Raw genomic sequence first — 14,120 nt, 5'->3', positions numbered from 1 at the left:
TCTGATGAAGTGGGCATTCACCCACGAAAGCTTATGCTCCAATACTTCTGTTAGTCTTAAAGGGTGCCACAGGACCCTCTGTTGCTTTTTACAGATTCAGACTAACACGGCTACCCCTCTGATATCTACAAGGCTTGTTACCCTGTCAAAGAAAGCTATCAGGTTGGTTTGACATGATCTGTTCTTGACAAATCCATGCTGACTGTTATTTATCACCTTATTATCTTCTAGGTGTTTGCAAATTGATTGCTTAATTATTTGCTCCATTATCTTTCCGGATACAGAAGTGAAGCTGACTGGTCTGTAATTCCCCAGGTTGTCCTTATTTCCCTTTTTATAGATGGGCACTATATTTTCCCTTTTCCAGTCTTCTGGAATGTCTCCCATCTTCCATGACTTTTCAAAGCTAATTGCTAATGGCTCAGATAGTTCCTTGAGTACTCTAGGATACATTTCATCAGGCTCTGGTGATCTGAAGACATCTAACTTGTCTAAGTAATTTTTCACTTGTTCTTTCCCTATTTAGACTCTGATCCTACCTCATTTTCACTGGCATTCACTATGTTAGATGTCCAATCGCCACCAATCTTCTGGGTGAAAACCAAAACAAAGAAGTCATTAAGCACTTCTGCCATTTCCACATTTTCTGTTACTGTCTTCCCCCCCTCATTGAGTAATGGGCCTACTCCGTCCTTGGTCTTCCTCATGTTTCTAATGTATTTGTAGAACATTTTCTTGTTTCCCTTTATGTCCCTAGCTAGTTTGATCTCGTTTTGTGCCTTGGCTTTTGTAATTTTGTCCCTACATACTTGTGTTACTTGTTTATATTCATCCTTTGTAATTTGACCGAGTTTCCACTTTTTGTAGGACTCTTTTTTGAGTTTTAGTTAATTGAAGATCTCCTGGTTAAGCCAGGTTAAGGGTGGTCTCTTGCCATACTTCCTATCTTTCCTACGCAGTGGGATAATTTGCTCTTGTGCCCTTACTAATGTCTCTTTGAAAAACTGCCAACTGTCTTCAATTGTTTTTCCTCTTAGACTTGCTTCCCATGGGATTTTACCTACCAATTCTCTGAGTTTGCTAAAATCTGCCTTCTTGAAATCCATTGTCTTTATTGTGCTGTTCTCCCTCCTACCATTGCTTAGAATCATGAACTCTACCATTTCATGATCACTTTCATCCAAGTTGCCTTCCACTTTCAAATTCTCAACCAGTTCCTCCCTATTCGTCAAATCAAATCTAGAACAGCCTCCCCCCGAGTAGCTTTCTCCACCTTCTGAATTAAAAAATTGTCTCCAATACATTCCAAGAACTTGTTGGATATCTGTGCACTGCTGTATTATTTTCCCAACAGATGTCTGGGTAGTTGAAGTCCCCCATCACTACCAAGTCCTGTGATTTGGATGATTTTGTTAGTTGTTTTAAAAAAAGCTTCCTCCATCTTAACAGGGGGTGTTTCAAGGCTGCATGAGTTCTCCAAATCCTGCCCTTCTGGGCAGTAAAACCACATCAGCCCCAATGTGTCTGGGACCTCTGCATTTGGGGAAGTTAGTCAGTAGGACATACCCCCAAAATGTTGAAGCTAAATACCATGTCAGTTTAACAAACTTCAGCTTATCATTTGAAAAGAACCATAAATGTAGGGTAGTCAGACCTTCACTGTGAGTTATAATATACAATATACAATTAGTGGTTACTGCTGTATGTGATTACTACTTCTAAAATAACTTAGATAAACTACTTTCATCTTATATACCACATAAGGTCAATTTCTACTCTTGCTTATTCTGCATTCTTGAAAGTACACATTCACTTGTGAAAATTAAAGGAAATAAATTTAAAATATTGAGTGATTTTAATTTCCTTCACTTGTATCAGATTGCTTTGTAACACGATGGAAAATAAAAAAGTGCATTCAAACTATGGATAAGTCGTCCTCTTCTTACCATGATCTGGGGGACAAACTGAAACAGTACCAGTCTGTACTAGATAAGTGCTGGCAGTATAGTCCTCATCTGTATCAGAGTCCTGAACTGGCTGGATGGCATTAGTACTTAGCAACCACCTCTGGTTGTCATGGAGATTGGGTGATGGAGGAAGGGAATGTAAATGTTCAATGACGGATGGACTAGATGAAGAGGATGGCATGGGAGGACCTATGGAAAAATACAAATAAAATATTTTAAAATATGGGTCAGGATATCACATGAGAGATAAATAAAATCCTTTCTACATCATTGGAAGGAAAGTCATTTATTAAAACAATAAAAACAGGGTGGGCAAAAAAAGATATTACTGGAGCATGCAATACAAATGGTTTTAAAAGCTTAAAATGTCACAATGTAAGGTTCTGATCTTGTGATCACCCACTACTGCAGGGAGTAGTAACACAAGGAATCCCCTTGACTATGCTGAGTAGTAGATGAGAGGAGGCTCAGGTCTCAAGTAACTAACTATGTATAAAAAGGTTTGTTTTTCCAGTATTTGCAAAAGAAATTATTTTCTACTCTTTTAATCTGACTTTTGTTTTATAAGGACACTGTAACGGCCAGAGGGCCTAAAAAGTAAAACTAATGGTTCTGTTTTGGGTTGAGGAAATGAATATTTATGTCATGCAAGCACAGACATATTGCGTCATCCCTCCATTCTGCATGTCTGCTCTGCTTTTGTAGGTGGGCAGGCAGAATGAAAGCATTCAGAAATCAGGATTCTTGTACATTTCAGAGCAAGATTCCTGTATACAAAAAGCCCCACCTCATTTTAATGGAAAAGACAGGCATGAGTGGAGAGACAGCATGAAGTGTTATGCTTGAGATCACAGATATGCAGAAATCCAGAACTATGGGTTTGTAATACATGAATTGCCACTGATAAGAAGCTAGGATTTTAGCTAGGATTTTTAGCAATGTAAGGGGGAGGAATTATAGCTTATTTCAAAACACAAATGTCAATTAAAAGGAAAACAAACATTAACTTTTAAAATCAGTGAAATGTTGGGCCTATCAAACTTTGGATTCATCTAAACAAGAGATTAACATTAAGTTACTTTAAAACATAGAATCAGAGAAATGTAGGGCTGGAAGGGATCTCGAGAGGTTATCAAGTCAAGTCCCCTGCACTGAGGCAGGACCTAGACCATCCCTGACAGTTTGTCCAGCCTGTTCTTAAAAATCTCCAATAATGGGGATTCCACAACCTCCCTGGGAAGCCTATTTCAGAGCTTAAATATGTTAGAATTTTTTCCCCTAATACCTAACCTAAATCTCCCTTTCTGCAGATTAAGTCAATTTCTTCTTGTTCTACCTTCAGTGAACATGTAGAACAATTGATCATTGTCATCTTTATAACACCCCTTAACATATTTGAAGACTGTTATGTCCCCCACTCAGTCTACTTTTCTCAAGACCAAATATGCCCAGTTTTTTTAACCTTTCCTCTTACATGAGGTTTTCTAAACCTTTTATCATTTTTATTGCTCTCTTCTGGATTCTCTCCAATTTATCCACATCTTTCCTAAGATGTGGCACCCAGAATTGGACACTGCACTCCATCTGAGGCCTTACCATTGCAGACTATAGAAGGACAATTACTTCCCACGGCTTACATAAAACACTCTTGTGAATACACCCCAGAATTATATTAGCCTCTTTTGCAACTGCATCACATTGATGACCATACTCAATTTGTGATCCATTATAGCCCCATATCCTTTTCAGAAGTACTGCCACCTAACCAGTTATTCCCAAAAATCAAGTTGTGCACTTGATTTTTCCTTTTATTTTGCACTTATCTTTATTTAATTTCAACTTGCTAAATTCAGACCAGTTCTCCATTTTGTGAAGACTGTTTTGAATTCTTATCCTGTCATCCAAAATGCTTGCAATACCTTCCAGTTTAGTATCATTTGCAAATTTTATAAGCATATTTTGCACTCCATTATCCAAGTTATTAATGCATGACATTGTTGACTCATATTCAGTTAGCAAAATATTGACTAGTACTGGACCCAGGACTGAGCCCCACAGGACCCTCCAAGTTTCATGGTGAACCATTGATAACTACTCTTTGAGAACCAGTTGTGCACCCATCTTACAGAAATGTCATCTAAACCACATTGCCCTAGTTTGGTTATGAGACTGTCATGTGGGACTGTATCAAAAGCCTTACTAAAATCAAGATATATCATGTCTACTGCTTTGCCCCCTTTTCTGTTAGACCAGTAACCCAATTAAAGAACATATATACACTTATTCCACAGCTGTTGCATACATGATGAAAAATATTTCCTATTTTAAGCATAAACCAAATACATCCAGATAAAGACTAGAGAATGATATTGATATATTTGGCACTTAAAAATCCACAACTGGTAAAGAATGGTTACTTACCCCACAATAACTGTGGATCTTTGAGATGTAGTAGTCATGTGGATGCCAGTGTAGCTATGTATGTGCCTTATGCATGGAGTTTTTTAAACCTCAATGTCTGTCAGGGTTGCACATGCACTCTGTGCCTCTTTGTGCTCCCACGTGAGGGCATAAAGGAAGGAGCAGCCCCCCCTCCCCCAGGTTCTCTCACAATTCAAAGCCTGTGGTACCTGAGAACTCTGAAGAGCAGGAAGAGGACAGAACAAAGAGTAACGGTCTCAAGTTGCAGTGGGGGAGGTTTAGGTTGGATATTAGGAAAAACTTTTTCACTAGGAGGGTGGTGAAGCACTGGAATGGGTTACCTAGGAAGGTGGTGGAATCTCCTTCCTTAGAGGTTTTTAAGGTCAGGCTTGACAAAGCCCTGGCTGGGATGATTTAGTTGGGGACTGGTCTTGCTTTGAGCAGGGGGTTGGACTAGATGACCTCCTGAGGTCCCTTCTAACCCTGATATTCTATGATTCTATGAGGGAGGGATCCACACTGACAACATCTCGAAGACCACTATTGTTATAGATTAAGTAACCATTCTTTCTTCTTCAAATATATATTGAGATGGATCCCACTGGAAAGCAGTACCTCCTCAAGATGGTGGGAATAAGGAGTTTCAGGTGTATCATATGAACACGGATTTCTCTCCCAAACTTGGCATCTGATCTAGCAACTAAGTCCAAGGCATAGTGTTTGGCAAAGGTCAATGGATTACTCCACATTGCTGATTTCTGATAGTGGCACATTTCTGAAGTAGCTGCACCATGTAGCCTGTGCTTGGATGGAGTGAGCCTTGATGTTCGGAAGGAGAAGTACACCAGCTAGCTGGTAACGTACATGATCAATTTCAATATTCTTGGTGAAGAGATGGCTTTACCTTTACAATGCACAATTACAACTAATAATAGAAGTGCAACAGTGTGAGCCTGTCAATATAATAAAGCAAACTCCAATGTGTGTAACTTCTTTTCTTTTGGTGCAGTGTGGGGCTTCAGGAAAAAAAGACAGGCAGTCGACTGTGTTTTGATACACATCTGAGATCAGCTTAGGAATGAACTTCTGGTGAGGTCGCATACTGAGAACTCTTCCACTAGGTACAGCCTTCTGGTAGATGTTTTCCTGCTCTGTAAAGTATTTCCTGGACCTGTAACGAGTAGTCTCTGTCTAGTCTGGATGGAGTATCTGGCCCTGAAACTGAGATCAGATCCAGATGGTCTGGAAGCTGGTTTGAGGGCTGAATGGACATCTGCGGGAAGTCTGTCATCCAAAATGGTCTTGGTCAATAAGAAGCTATAAAATGATTGGCTTTGCTCTTTTAATCTTGGCAATTACCCTGGAGATCAGGGTAATCAGTGGAAAGGCACAGAACAGCCTCTGACCCATTGCAGAAGGAAGGCATCTGACAATGATTCTAAACTAAGGCCTCCTTTGGAGCCCAAATTCTGACACTTGGTGTATTTCTTGACATCAAAGAAGTCTAATATGGGGGATCTCCAGTGACAGAATACCAGTCCTATGCCAAACCTGTGTAAGGATCTTTTATGAAGGGTCACAGATTACCTGCTCAGGAAGTTTGCTAGGCTGTTGCTCCCAAAGGATGAAGGACCATTGGGGTCACTACATTCCAAGTCCAGAATTTGATGGCCTCCAGGCAGAGGGGCGAAGAGTAGGAGCCCTTTTGTTTATGTAGTGCATGGCTGATGTATTATCTGTGAGTTCTGAAGGACAGGTAGAAATGCCCCTTTGCTGGCTCAAGTATGCCCTCATTAATGGGGAGAGCAACCCCGGCTGGGACTGATGCAGTCAAAATGTCAAAGAGTTTCTGGGATTTCTCTTGTATTACTACTCATTTGATATCTAGGTCTCTGTGATACAAGATAGGAAAATCTGAAAGGTCTTAAAATCATCACTTGTGGGGACAGGGGCTAGTGTCACTGCCTCATCAGGCAAAAATGACAATTCTTTCAGTGGACACTGGGGATATTGTTGTCCATCTGCTACCCCCAGCTCCTGAGTGTTCATGGGCAACCTGATCTCCTCCTCTTCCTGGACATACTTGAGGGCAATCCACTGCAAGATACTCATGATGATAGTCCCCAGTATGGCCAAGGTAGCATGCCATATGGGTATTGATCAAAAGCACTTCAGGTTCCCTTGATGCTGGTGCCATGGGATAGCCATCTCTGGTGTCAGCCCTACGGTACTACAAGAAGGCAGAGCCCAGCCATCCCTGCTCAAAGCTAGAGGGAAAGCATAATATGGTGATGGTGAAGAAGGATAAGACTTTTCAAACAGCGATGCCATGGAGCAATGCCTGTGCTCAAGTCCTGGTGCCAGGCGCTGCTCCAATACCAACAATGTCCATGGAGGGGAACTCGATGAGTCTATGAAGGCATATCTTGGGCCTGTAATCGGTGTGGTTGTCAGTACTGGTGTCTTTGTCTGTGCCAGTGCCAGTTTACTATGCATCATTTCTGACTGAGTGGCAGACTTGGATGCCTTGCCCTTGGAGGAATGAAGCTTCTTCTCCTCCTTACAGAGCCATATCTCCTGATGTTTGAAGCTAAACTTGGGCTCCACTTGGCTGTCCTTCAGTCCCACCCTTATGTCAGGGTGCCAGTGCAGGTTATAATGATGACATTGTTGGCATTGGGAGAGATGGCACTGAGCTCAATGCCAATGTTGGGACTGTTGGTGTCAATACTGGTGTAGAGACGTCTGGTGCTAAAGGCAGAGGCAGTTGCCCACAATGTAGCCTGTGCCAATTTTGATAGTGTCTTCTTTCCTTCCTTCCTTTTGCTGGGTTGTGCAATGTGGTTGAGAGAGTGCTCATGGATGAAGACCCTTTTGACCATTCTTTGGAAATATTAACTTCCTCTGGGTCTGAAGTGGTATACATAGATTGCTTTAGTACAGTGGCTCTCAACCAGGACTCTGGAGCCCCGTAGGGGGCCTCGAGTAGGTTTCACAGGGGCCTCCAAGCAGGGCCAGCATTAGACTATCTGGGGTCCAGGGCAGAAAGCCAAAGCACAAGCACATGGGGCTGAAGCCCAGCTCCCTGAGCCCCGCCACCCAGGACTGAAGCTGGAGCCTGAGCAATGTAGCTTCATGGGGATCCCTGTGGCATGGGGCCCCAGGCAATTGCCCTGCTTGCTATCCCCTAATGCCAGCCCTGGCTTTTATATGCAGAAAACCAGTTATTGTGGCACAGGTGGGCCGCAGAGTTTTTATAGCATGTTAGGGGTGGGGTGTCAGAAAGAGAAAGGTTGAGAACCTCTGCTCTAATGGATGCAATTTCAGTCACACATTCCTAGAATTATGACTTCTTGAGCAGAAGGATTTACATGTCAAACATTTATTTGGGACATGGCTGTCCCTCAGAAAGAATAGGCTTTGACTATGCCCATCGACCAGACCAATGAGTCTGCTGCAGATCGAGCAGGGTTTAAACCCAGAGTGTTTGAAGCCCTTCATGTTGGTCAGTGCACGGCACTTTACCAGGGCCGGCTTTAGGACCTGTGGGGCCCGATTCGGCACTTTGGCGGCGGGGGGTCCGCTCCGTGTCTTCCGCGGCACTGAAGGCCCCCCCCGCCGCCGAAGACCTGGAGCAGACCCCCCGCCGCCGAATTGCCGCCGAAGACCCAGAGCAGACCCCTCCGCCACTGAAATGCCGCCAAAGACTTGGAGCGGACCGCCGCCAGGTGAGTAAAAAAAATTAAAAATGTTAAAAGGCGCCTAAGGTGCGGGGCCCTCTTAGGCACAGGCGCGGGGCCCTCTTAGCGTGGGGCCCGATTCCAGGGAATCGGTGGAATCGGCCTAATGCTGGCCCTGCACTATACCCTGCTATGTCGGAAGGTGTACAGAAGTGCATGTCTCTCTTCTTCCTTCGTCCTTTTTTTATGGTGGGGTGCAGTAGTCAGGGCCGGCTCCAGCATTTCTGCCGCCCCAAGCAAAAAAAAGCCGCAATCGCGATCAGCGGCGGCAATTGGAAAAAAAAAAAAGCCGCGATCGGCGGCGGCAGTTCAGCGGCAGGTCCTTCGCTCCTAGAGGGAGTGAGGGACCTGCTGCCCCCGAATTGCCGCAGGTGCCGCCCCTCTCCCTTGGCCGCCCCAAGCACCTGCTTGTTAAGCTGGTGCCTGGAGCCGGCCCTGGCAGTAGTGAAGGTGGAAGGCAAGTGACCACATTTGAGGAGAAGAGAAGGAGATTCTTCACTGAAAAGGTAAATTTTAAGCTAGAAAAAATAGCACTGCCATGGTCAGGAAGACTGAACTAGGAGGGTCACAGCCACTTCCCCCAGTACAAGGAGGCACAAGGTGCATGCATAGTCCCAATATACACACAATATACAAAAAAAATCTGATCTCATGCCGTAAAATGCATGCCTATCTACAGTGGGATTTATACTGACACATAGTCGAAAGAACAAATAGAATCAATTTTGCAAACTCTACTGTGTTCTAGAAAAGAAGCATACTGCTAATATTCTACATGAAATGAGATACTGAAAAGTTTTTGAATAAAATGTTATCCTGCCTGTAGATGGAGCACTCTGTCTGGAAACCAAGTAGCTGTATCACATGTATTATTTAAATTAGAAAATTAGCTTTACCTGCACTGTTATCATATACAAGATGAAAACACAGTATTAAAATAACAGGGAAAAATTAACAGGAATTTTTTTCATCCTCAAATTATTTAATCTAATGGCACTCAGCAGTACAATTACACTGGGTAAATGCACTAGCTCCTCATGTTACATTTTAGATTAATAATATATTGTCAATATTAATATCTTGAATTACCTCCTCTTTCTGTTTCCATTTTACATGTTCCTACCATTGTATTGCTTTTTTCACTCCTTTGTTTTTGCTTCGAGAATGAATATAGCAGGTCCCACGATATATCAGATTTCTCAAATTTAGTTTTAACCAGACGCTAAGATCTAATTGGGCGGTTTCCATGGAAGTAAAACTACTCTATTCTACCCACAGAACTGTTTGCTTAGCTTTTCCACATGTCATATTTCCCTTTCTGGCTTAACTCTCTAGTGGGAAGCACAATACATTACTATGTAAGGAACTGAATTTTGAGATTAGAACTTGGCCCAAGAACTTGACAATGAACACCTTCTATTGATCTAGTAACTCCATGTCCAGCTCAGAATGGTCAGCCAAACACAGGGTTATTAGCTGGAGAAGTAATGCAGGGGAAGAATGGAAATTTTCAGGGCTCTAAGAGGGAAACACAGGAGGAATAGGCAACAAGGCATGGGCAGAAAGAGAGCTATAAAAACCTTATATGTTGAAACAAATATTCCAGGCTGACTTTGAACATCTCGCACTGCAGACTAGCCCAACCCCAATATGTTGGAGGTGTGCACCGCCTTTGGAGCAAATGAACATATCAGTCACAGATACAGAATGAAACACATGCATGCACGGTAGGTTTTCAAGATGCGCTTGCTTTCCCTCTCTTAGTTTCATTCATTAGCTTTATACACAACACAGCCTTGATTATGTAAACCTTAATTATCCAAAACAGTATTATCTGAAAAAAGGGTTATGTCGTCCATCAATTACACTGAAAATTTCCTCAGTTATTCAAATGTATTCAATAGTGCTGCGGCTATGCCATACTAACCCCCAATGTTCAGATGGCTAGGTCAATGGAAGAATGTTTCTGTCAACCTAGCTATTGCCACTTGGGGAGGCGAATTATCTGTTGTAATGGAAAAACCCCTTTGAGTGCTGTAGGAAGTGTCTACACTACGGCGCTGTAGTGACATAGCTACAGCACCCATAGGGGCTTATTCAGACAACAAAGAAGAAAGATACATTGAGATAAACAGCAGGAAAAATCCCCCCCAAAATCGCCAAAACAATTATTTTTGTCCAAGTGCTGCCAGCAAATTAATCAAAAATGTTGTGTTAATAAGGAAATAGTATCTTTCCCCCACCTTCCCTTGCCCAGTCACACCTCAACTTTAGACTGTCCATCTGACCTTTCAGTGGGTTATTGACTGGCCTCTGGAAAGTCTGATGACATTCCTACAGAAGATTTCCCAGCAGCTAATAAAACTACTATTTGGTACTTGAACTTTCCTACTAAACAGGGATCAAACATTCACATAATCAAACCAGGATAAGTATTAAGCAATTTTTGCACAGACCTCTATATAGGGACTAATATTCTTTAATATTAATGAATAACCTGGAAGATGTAATTACATAATTTGTTAATATCATCATATTTGGAGGTATATAACTTTCAAAGGCTTCTAAATAACGTAGATACTTTTGAACATTTTACCCTAAGCAAAACTACAGAAAAATCTGCAGCGTTTGGAAAACTGAGCTAAGTCCAGTGGGGAGTGATTCAATATAGCAGAAAGAAAATAAACTTGGAATGGAAATAATACTTGCCCCTTCCCACTTCCAACCAAGAAAGAAATAAAACCCAGAAGAAAGCTGACTAGATGAAGAGCATTAATGCAGAAATATACCTGGAGGTGATAATGGATAAATTAAACACACGCAGAATGTACTTCTGTTGCAAAAAATAGTGCTGTGTTCATTTTTGGGCGGCACAATAGAGAAGGGACTTTGGTAAACTGAAGAGACTGAAAAGGTCTACAAAAATCTGCAGTCCTAATTAATGATAAGTAATCAAAGTGGCAGTAGAGGCCATGTCCCAGATGGAAAAGCTGAAAGAAATTAATAGGATAAGAGCAACTTATAAAAGAGGTGGCAAAGGGAAGACAGTGTAAATGTTTATAATCATTTGACATGTAGTAATGGAAAGGATAAGGAAGTACTAGTCATAGTGCAAAAGCAGTGACTGTGGGTAACACTTTCAAAAGCATCTACGTAATTTAGGAGCCCAAGTCCATTTTCAAAAGTGGTTTAGGCGCTAAGGATCCTAAGTCCCATTGGCTTTCAATGAGACATAGGCTCCAAATGCCTACATCACTTTTGAAAATGGGACTTGGGCTCCTAAGTCATTAGCTTTTCAAAATTTTGCCCCACAACTTAAATTAAATACAAGCTGCATATGGTATTGGGGGGAAATCCTGAACTTATCACTCACACAATAGAACAACCACCTAGGACAGGTGTGCCCACACCAGGCCCTACACATGCAGCACTAGCACCTTGCAAGGAGCCTAGGGTCACAACTAACTCACATAAAATGGATCAGAATTGAGTTACTCTCATATTTAACATGAAGACTCCACATCCAGGCCTACAATGCTCCATCTTGAACCAAATCACCAGGTGACAGTAAAGAACTCCATGGGCTAACCCAACACAGAGAATCAATGAGGCTGTCAAAAGTTTATTGATAAAAGAAATGTATTATAACAAAGAAAAACACTGACTTCAAGGAATTACTCAGCTTTCATCTTCGATCTGTTATCAGTCACATGCTAGCAAAGCACTTTCCTTCAAGTTGGAACAGTGCGTACATGAATTACAAACTATATGATCACCAGATGTATTTCAGACAAAAACAGTATTGAACATGTTAGAAACACTATGTTTAAGAGAAAATAAGATTGAAGAAAAGTAAGGGAGAGGAACCCCTGCTGTTGTGTGTGTATGAAGGGTTCGATTAGAAGTTCCCTATCTAGCCCTAAAATCTATGCACCTATGAACTTTTTGTATCATAAATGACCTTTAGCACAGCATATTGTGCTAAAAATGTGACATTAAAAAAGTACATAAAACTCCTGTTTTATTTTACATTTTATTTACATTCCAAAAATTCATAGATTTCTTTCTTTCTTTCTTTTTTTTTGGGGGGGGGGGAAGGGGGAGACTTTTCAGGTTCATGCAATACAGAGACTAAAGATCACAGAATCTTCCTAAATGTACTAAATTCCTGTTGACAGAGATTCATCATAAAAAGATCATTTGTTTTGTATGCAATAAATGGGTTGAATAAAACTTTTGGAACAAAAACTATTAGTAATTCACGTGAAGTGAAATGTAGTTCTTAATTATGCACTCAGATCCATTACTATTTTGCTAGTTTTTTCACTGGTTAAAAAAATGAATGGCCATTATTCTGATCTCACTTATCATGCACAAATCCCATATATAATGCACATATACAACTGCTAGTACTAAGAACAATATATGTGGGGGGAGGATCTCAGAGCCCAGACTCCAGCTTAAGGCCGAACATCTACACAGCTATTTTTAGCCCCTCAGCACAAGCCTTGTGAGTCCCAGTACGTTGACCCAGGTACTGAAACTTGCTGCCATGAGGTTGTTGGTTTTTTTTGGGGGGTGGGGGTTGTTTGTTTGTTTGTTTCACATACTGTGAAATTCTATACCATGGTGGAGTACCGTGTAACCCCTATATTCCTTATTTATATATAATTGTGATATTGCATATCTGAGGTATAAGGAGAAAGGTTATGATCTGCTGAAAATCACTGTCCTATCTAAATATGTATATCATTAGTGCATATGAAGTCATGAGATTGTGTTCTATGGTTGTCGGTAAAACACGCTGTAAGTTGGGGAATCGGCCAGTTATTAGCGCCACAGAGACAACAGCAGGGAAAGTAACCAATGCCTGAGCGGGTGTCAAACAACCATCATTGTCCAGCAAGGGAGTTACAATTCAATGACTCACCTGCATAAGGCCACACCAAGGGAATTGCCCCTTGCCTGGGGACTCAGCAATGCCAACCAGAGATGCCTGGACCTGTGTTCTCCAAGTACATGAACTAAGGGTATAAAACAGAACACAGTGGCCTAATGCTGGGCCTTTCTCCTTCCCTGACCTATGCTGCAAGCAAGAAGGACACTCAGAAGACTGAAGACTCCAACAGAGGAGACTGGCCCAGGTTTCAAGGGTGAAACCTTTGTACTATGAACTGCAATATCCAGTGGGGTAAGAAAAACTGCTTAGGCCTTGGCTACACTTGCAAGTTACAGCACTGTAAAGCCGCCCCCAGCGCTGTAACTCACTCCCCGTCCACACTGGCAAGGCATTTGCAGCGCTGTATCTCCGTGGTTGCAGCGCTGCATGTACTCCACGTCTCCGAGAGGAATAGCGTGTATTGCTCTGCCACTGCAGCGCTGCAGCGCCAGTGTGGCCACCCAATGCGCTGTGACTGGCCTCCAGAAGTATTCGACAGTATCCCACAATGCCTGTTCTAGCCACTCTGGTCATCAGTTCAAACTCTACTACCCTGGCCTCAGGTAACCAACCATGTGACCCACCCTTTACATTCCCCAGGAATTTTAAAAATCCCCTTCCTGTTTGCTCAGCCCGGCGTGGCGTGGAGTGCTATCAGCGAATCTTTCCAGGTGACCATGCCTCCACGCGCCAAGCGAGCCCCAGCATGGAGCAATGGCGAGTTGCTGGACCTCATCAGTGTTTGGGGGGAGGAAGCTGTACAGTCCCAGCTGTGCTCCAGCCGTAGGAATTATGATACCTTCAGGAAGGTATCAAAGGACATGATGGAAAGGGACCATGACCGGGACGCCCTGCAGTGCAGGATTAAAGTGAAGGAGCTGCGGAGTGCCTACCGCAAAGCCCGCGACGCAAACGGCCGCTCGGGTGCTCCCCCCGTGACCTGCCGATTCTACAAAGAGCTGGATGCGATCCTTGGGGTTAACCCCACCTCCACTCCGAGCAACACCATGGACATTTCAGAGCCGGTGGGGGGGGGGGGGGGGGGGGGGGGGG

At 42.6% G+C, this 14,120-nt stretch overlaps 1 protein-coding gene across 4 annotated transcripts in view; it reads right to left on the bottom strand.

Annotated features, from left to right (window-relative positions):
* TENM3 (teneurin transmembrane protein 3) overlaps positions 1-14,120 on the bottom strand; it is a 665,511-nt gene that overhangs the window by 267,590 nt on the left and 383,801 nt on the right. For all 4 annotated transcript variants that reach the window (XM_024194541.2, XM_024194516.2, XM_024194527.2 and 1 more), the window contains one exon: positions 1,947-2,156. In XM_024194541.2, coding sequence (XP_024050309.1) covers positions 1,947-2,156 — 210 coding nt within the window. The remainder of the gene's footprint in view (positions 1-1,946; positions 2,157-14,120) is intronic.

The sequence above is a fragment of the Terrapene carolina genome, unplaced genomic scaffold (assembly GCF_002925995.2).
Source record: "Terrapene carolina triunguis isolate 2854851 unplaced genomic scaffold, T_m_triunguis-2.0 Scaffold66, whole genome shotgun sequence".
NCBI classification, from domain to species: domain Eukaryota; kingdom Metazoa; phylum Chordata; order Testudines; family Emydidae; genus Terrapene; species Terrapene triunguis.
This window is presented reverse-complemented; position numbering and strand designations above follow the sequence as displayed.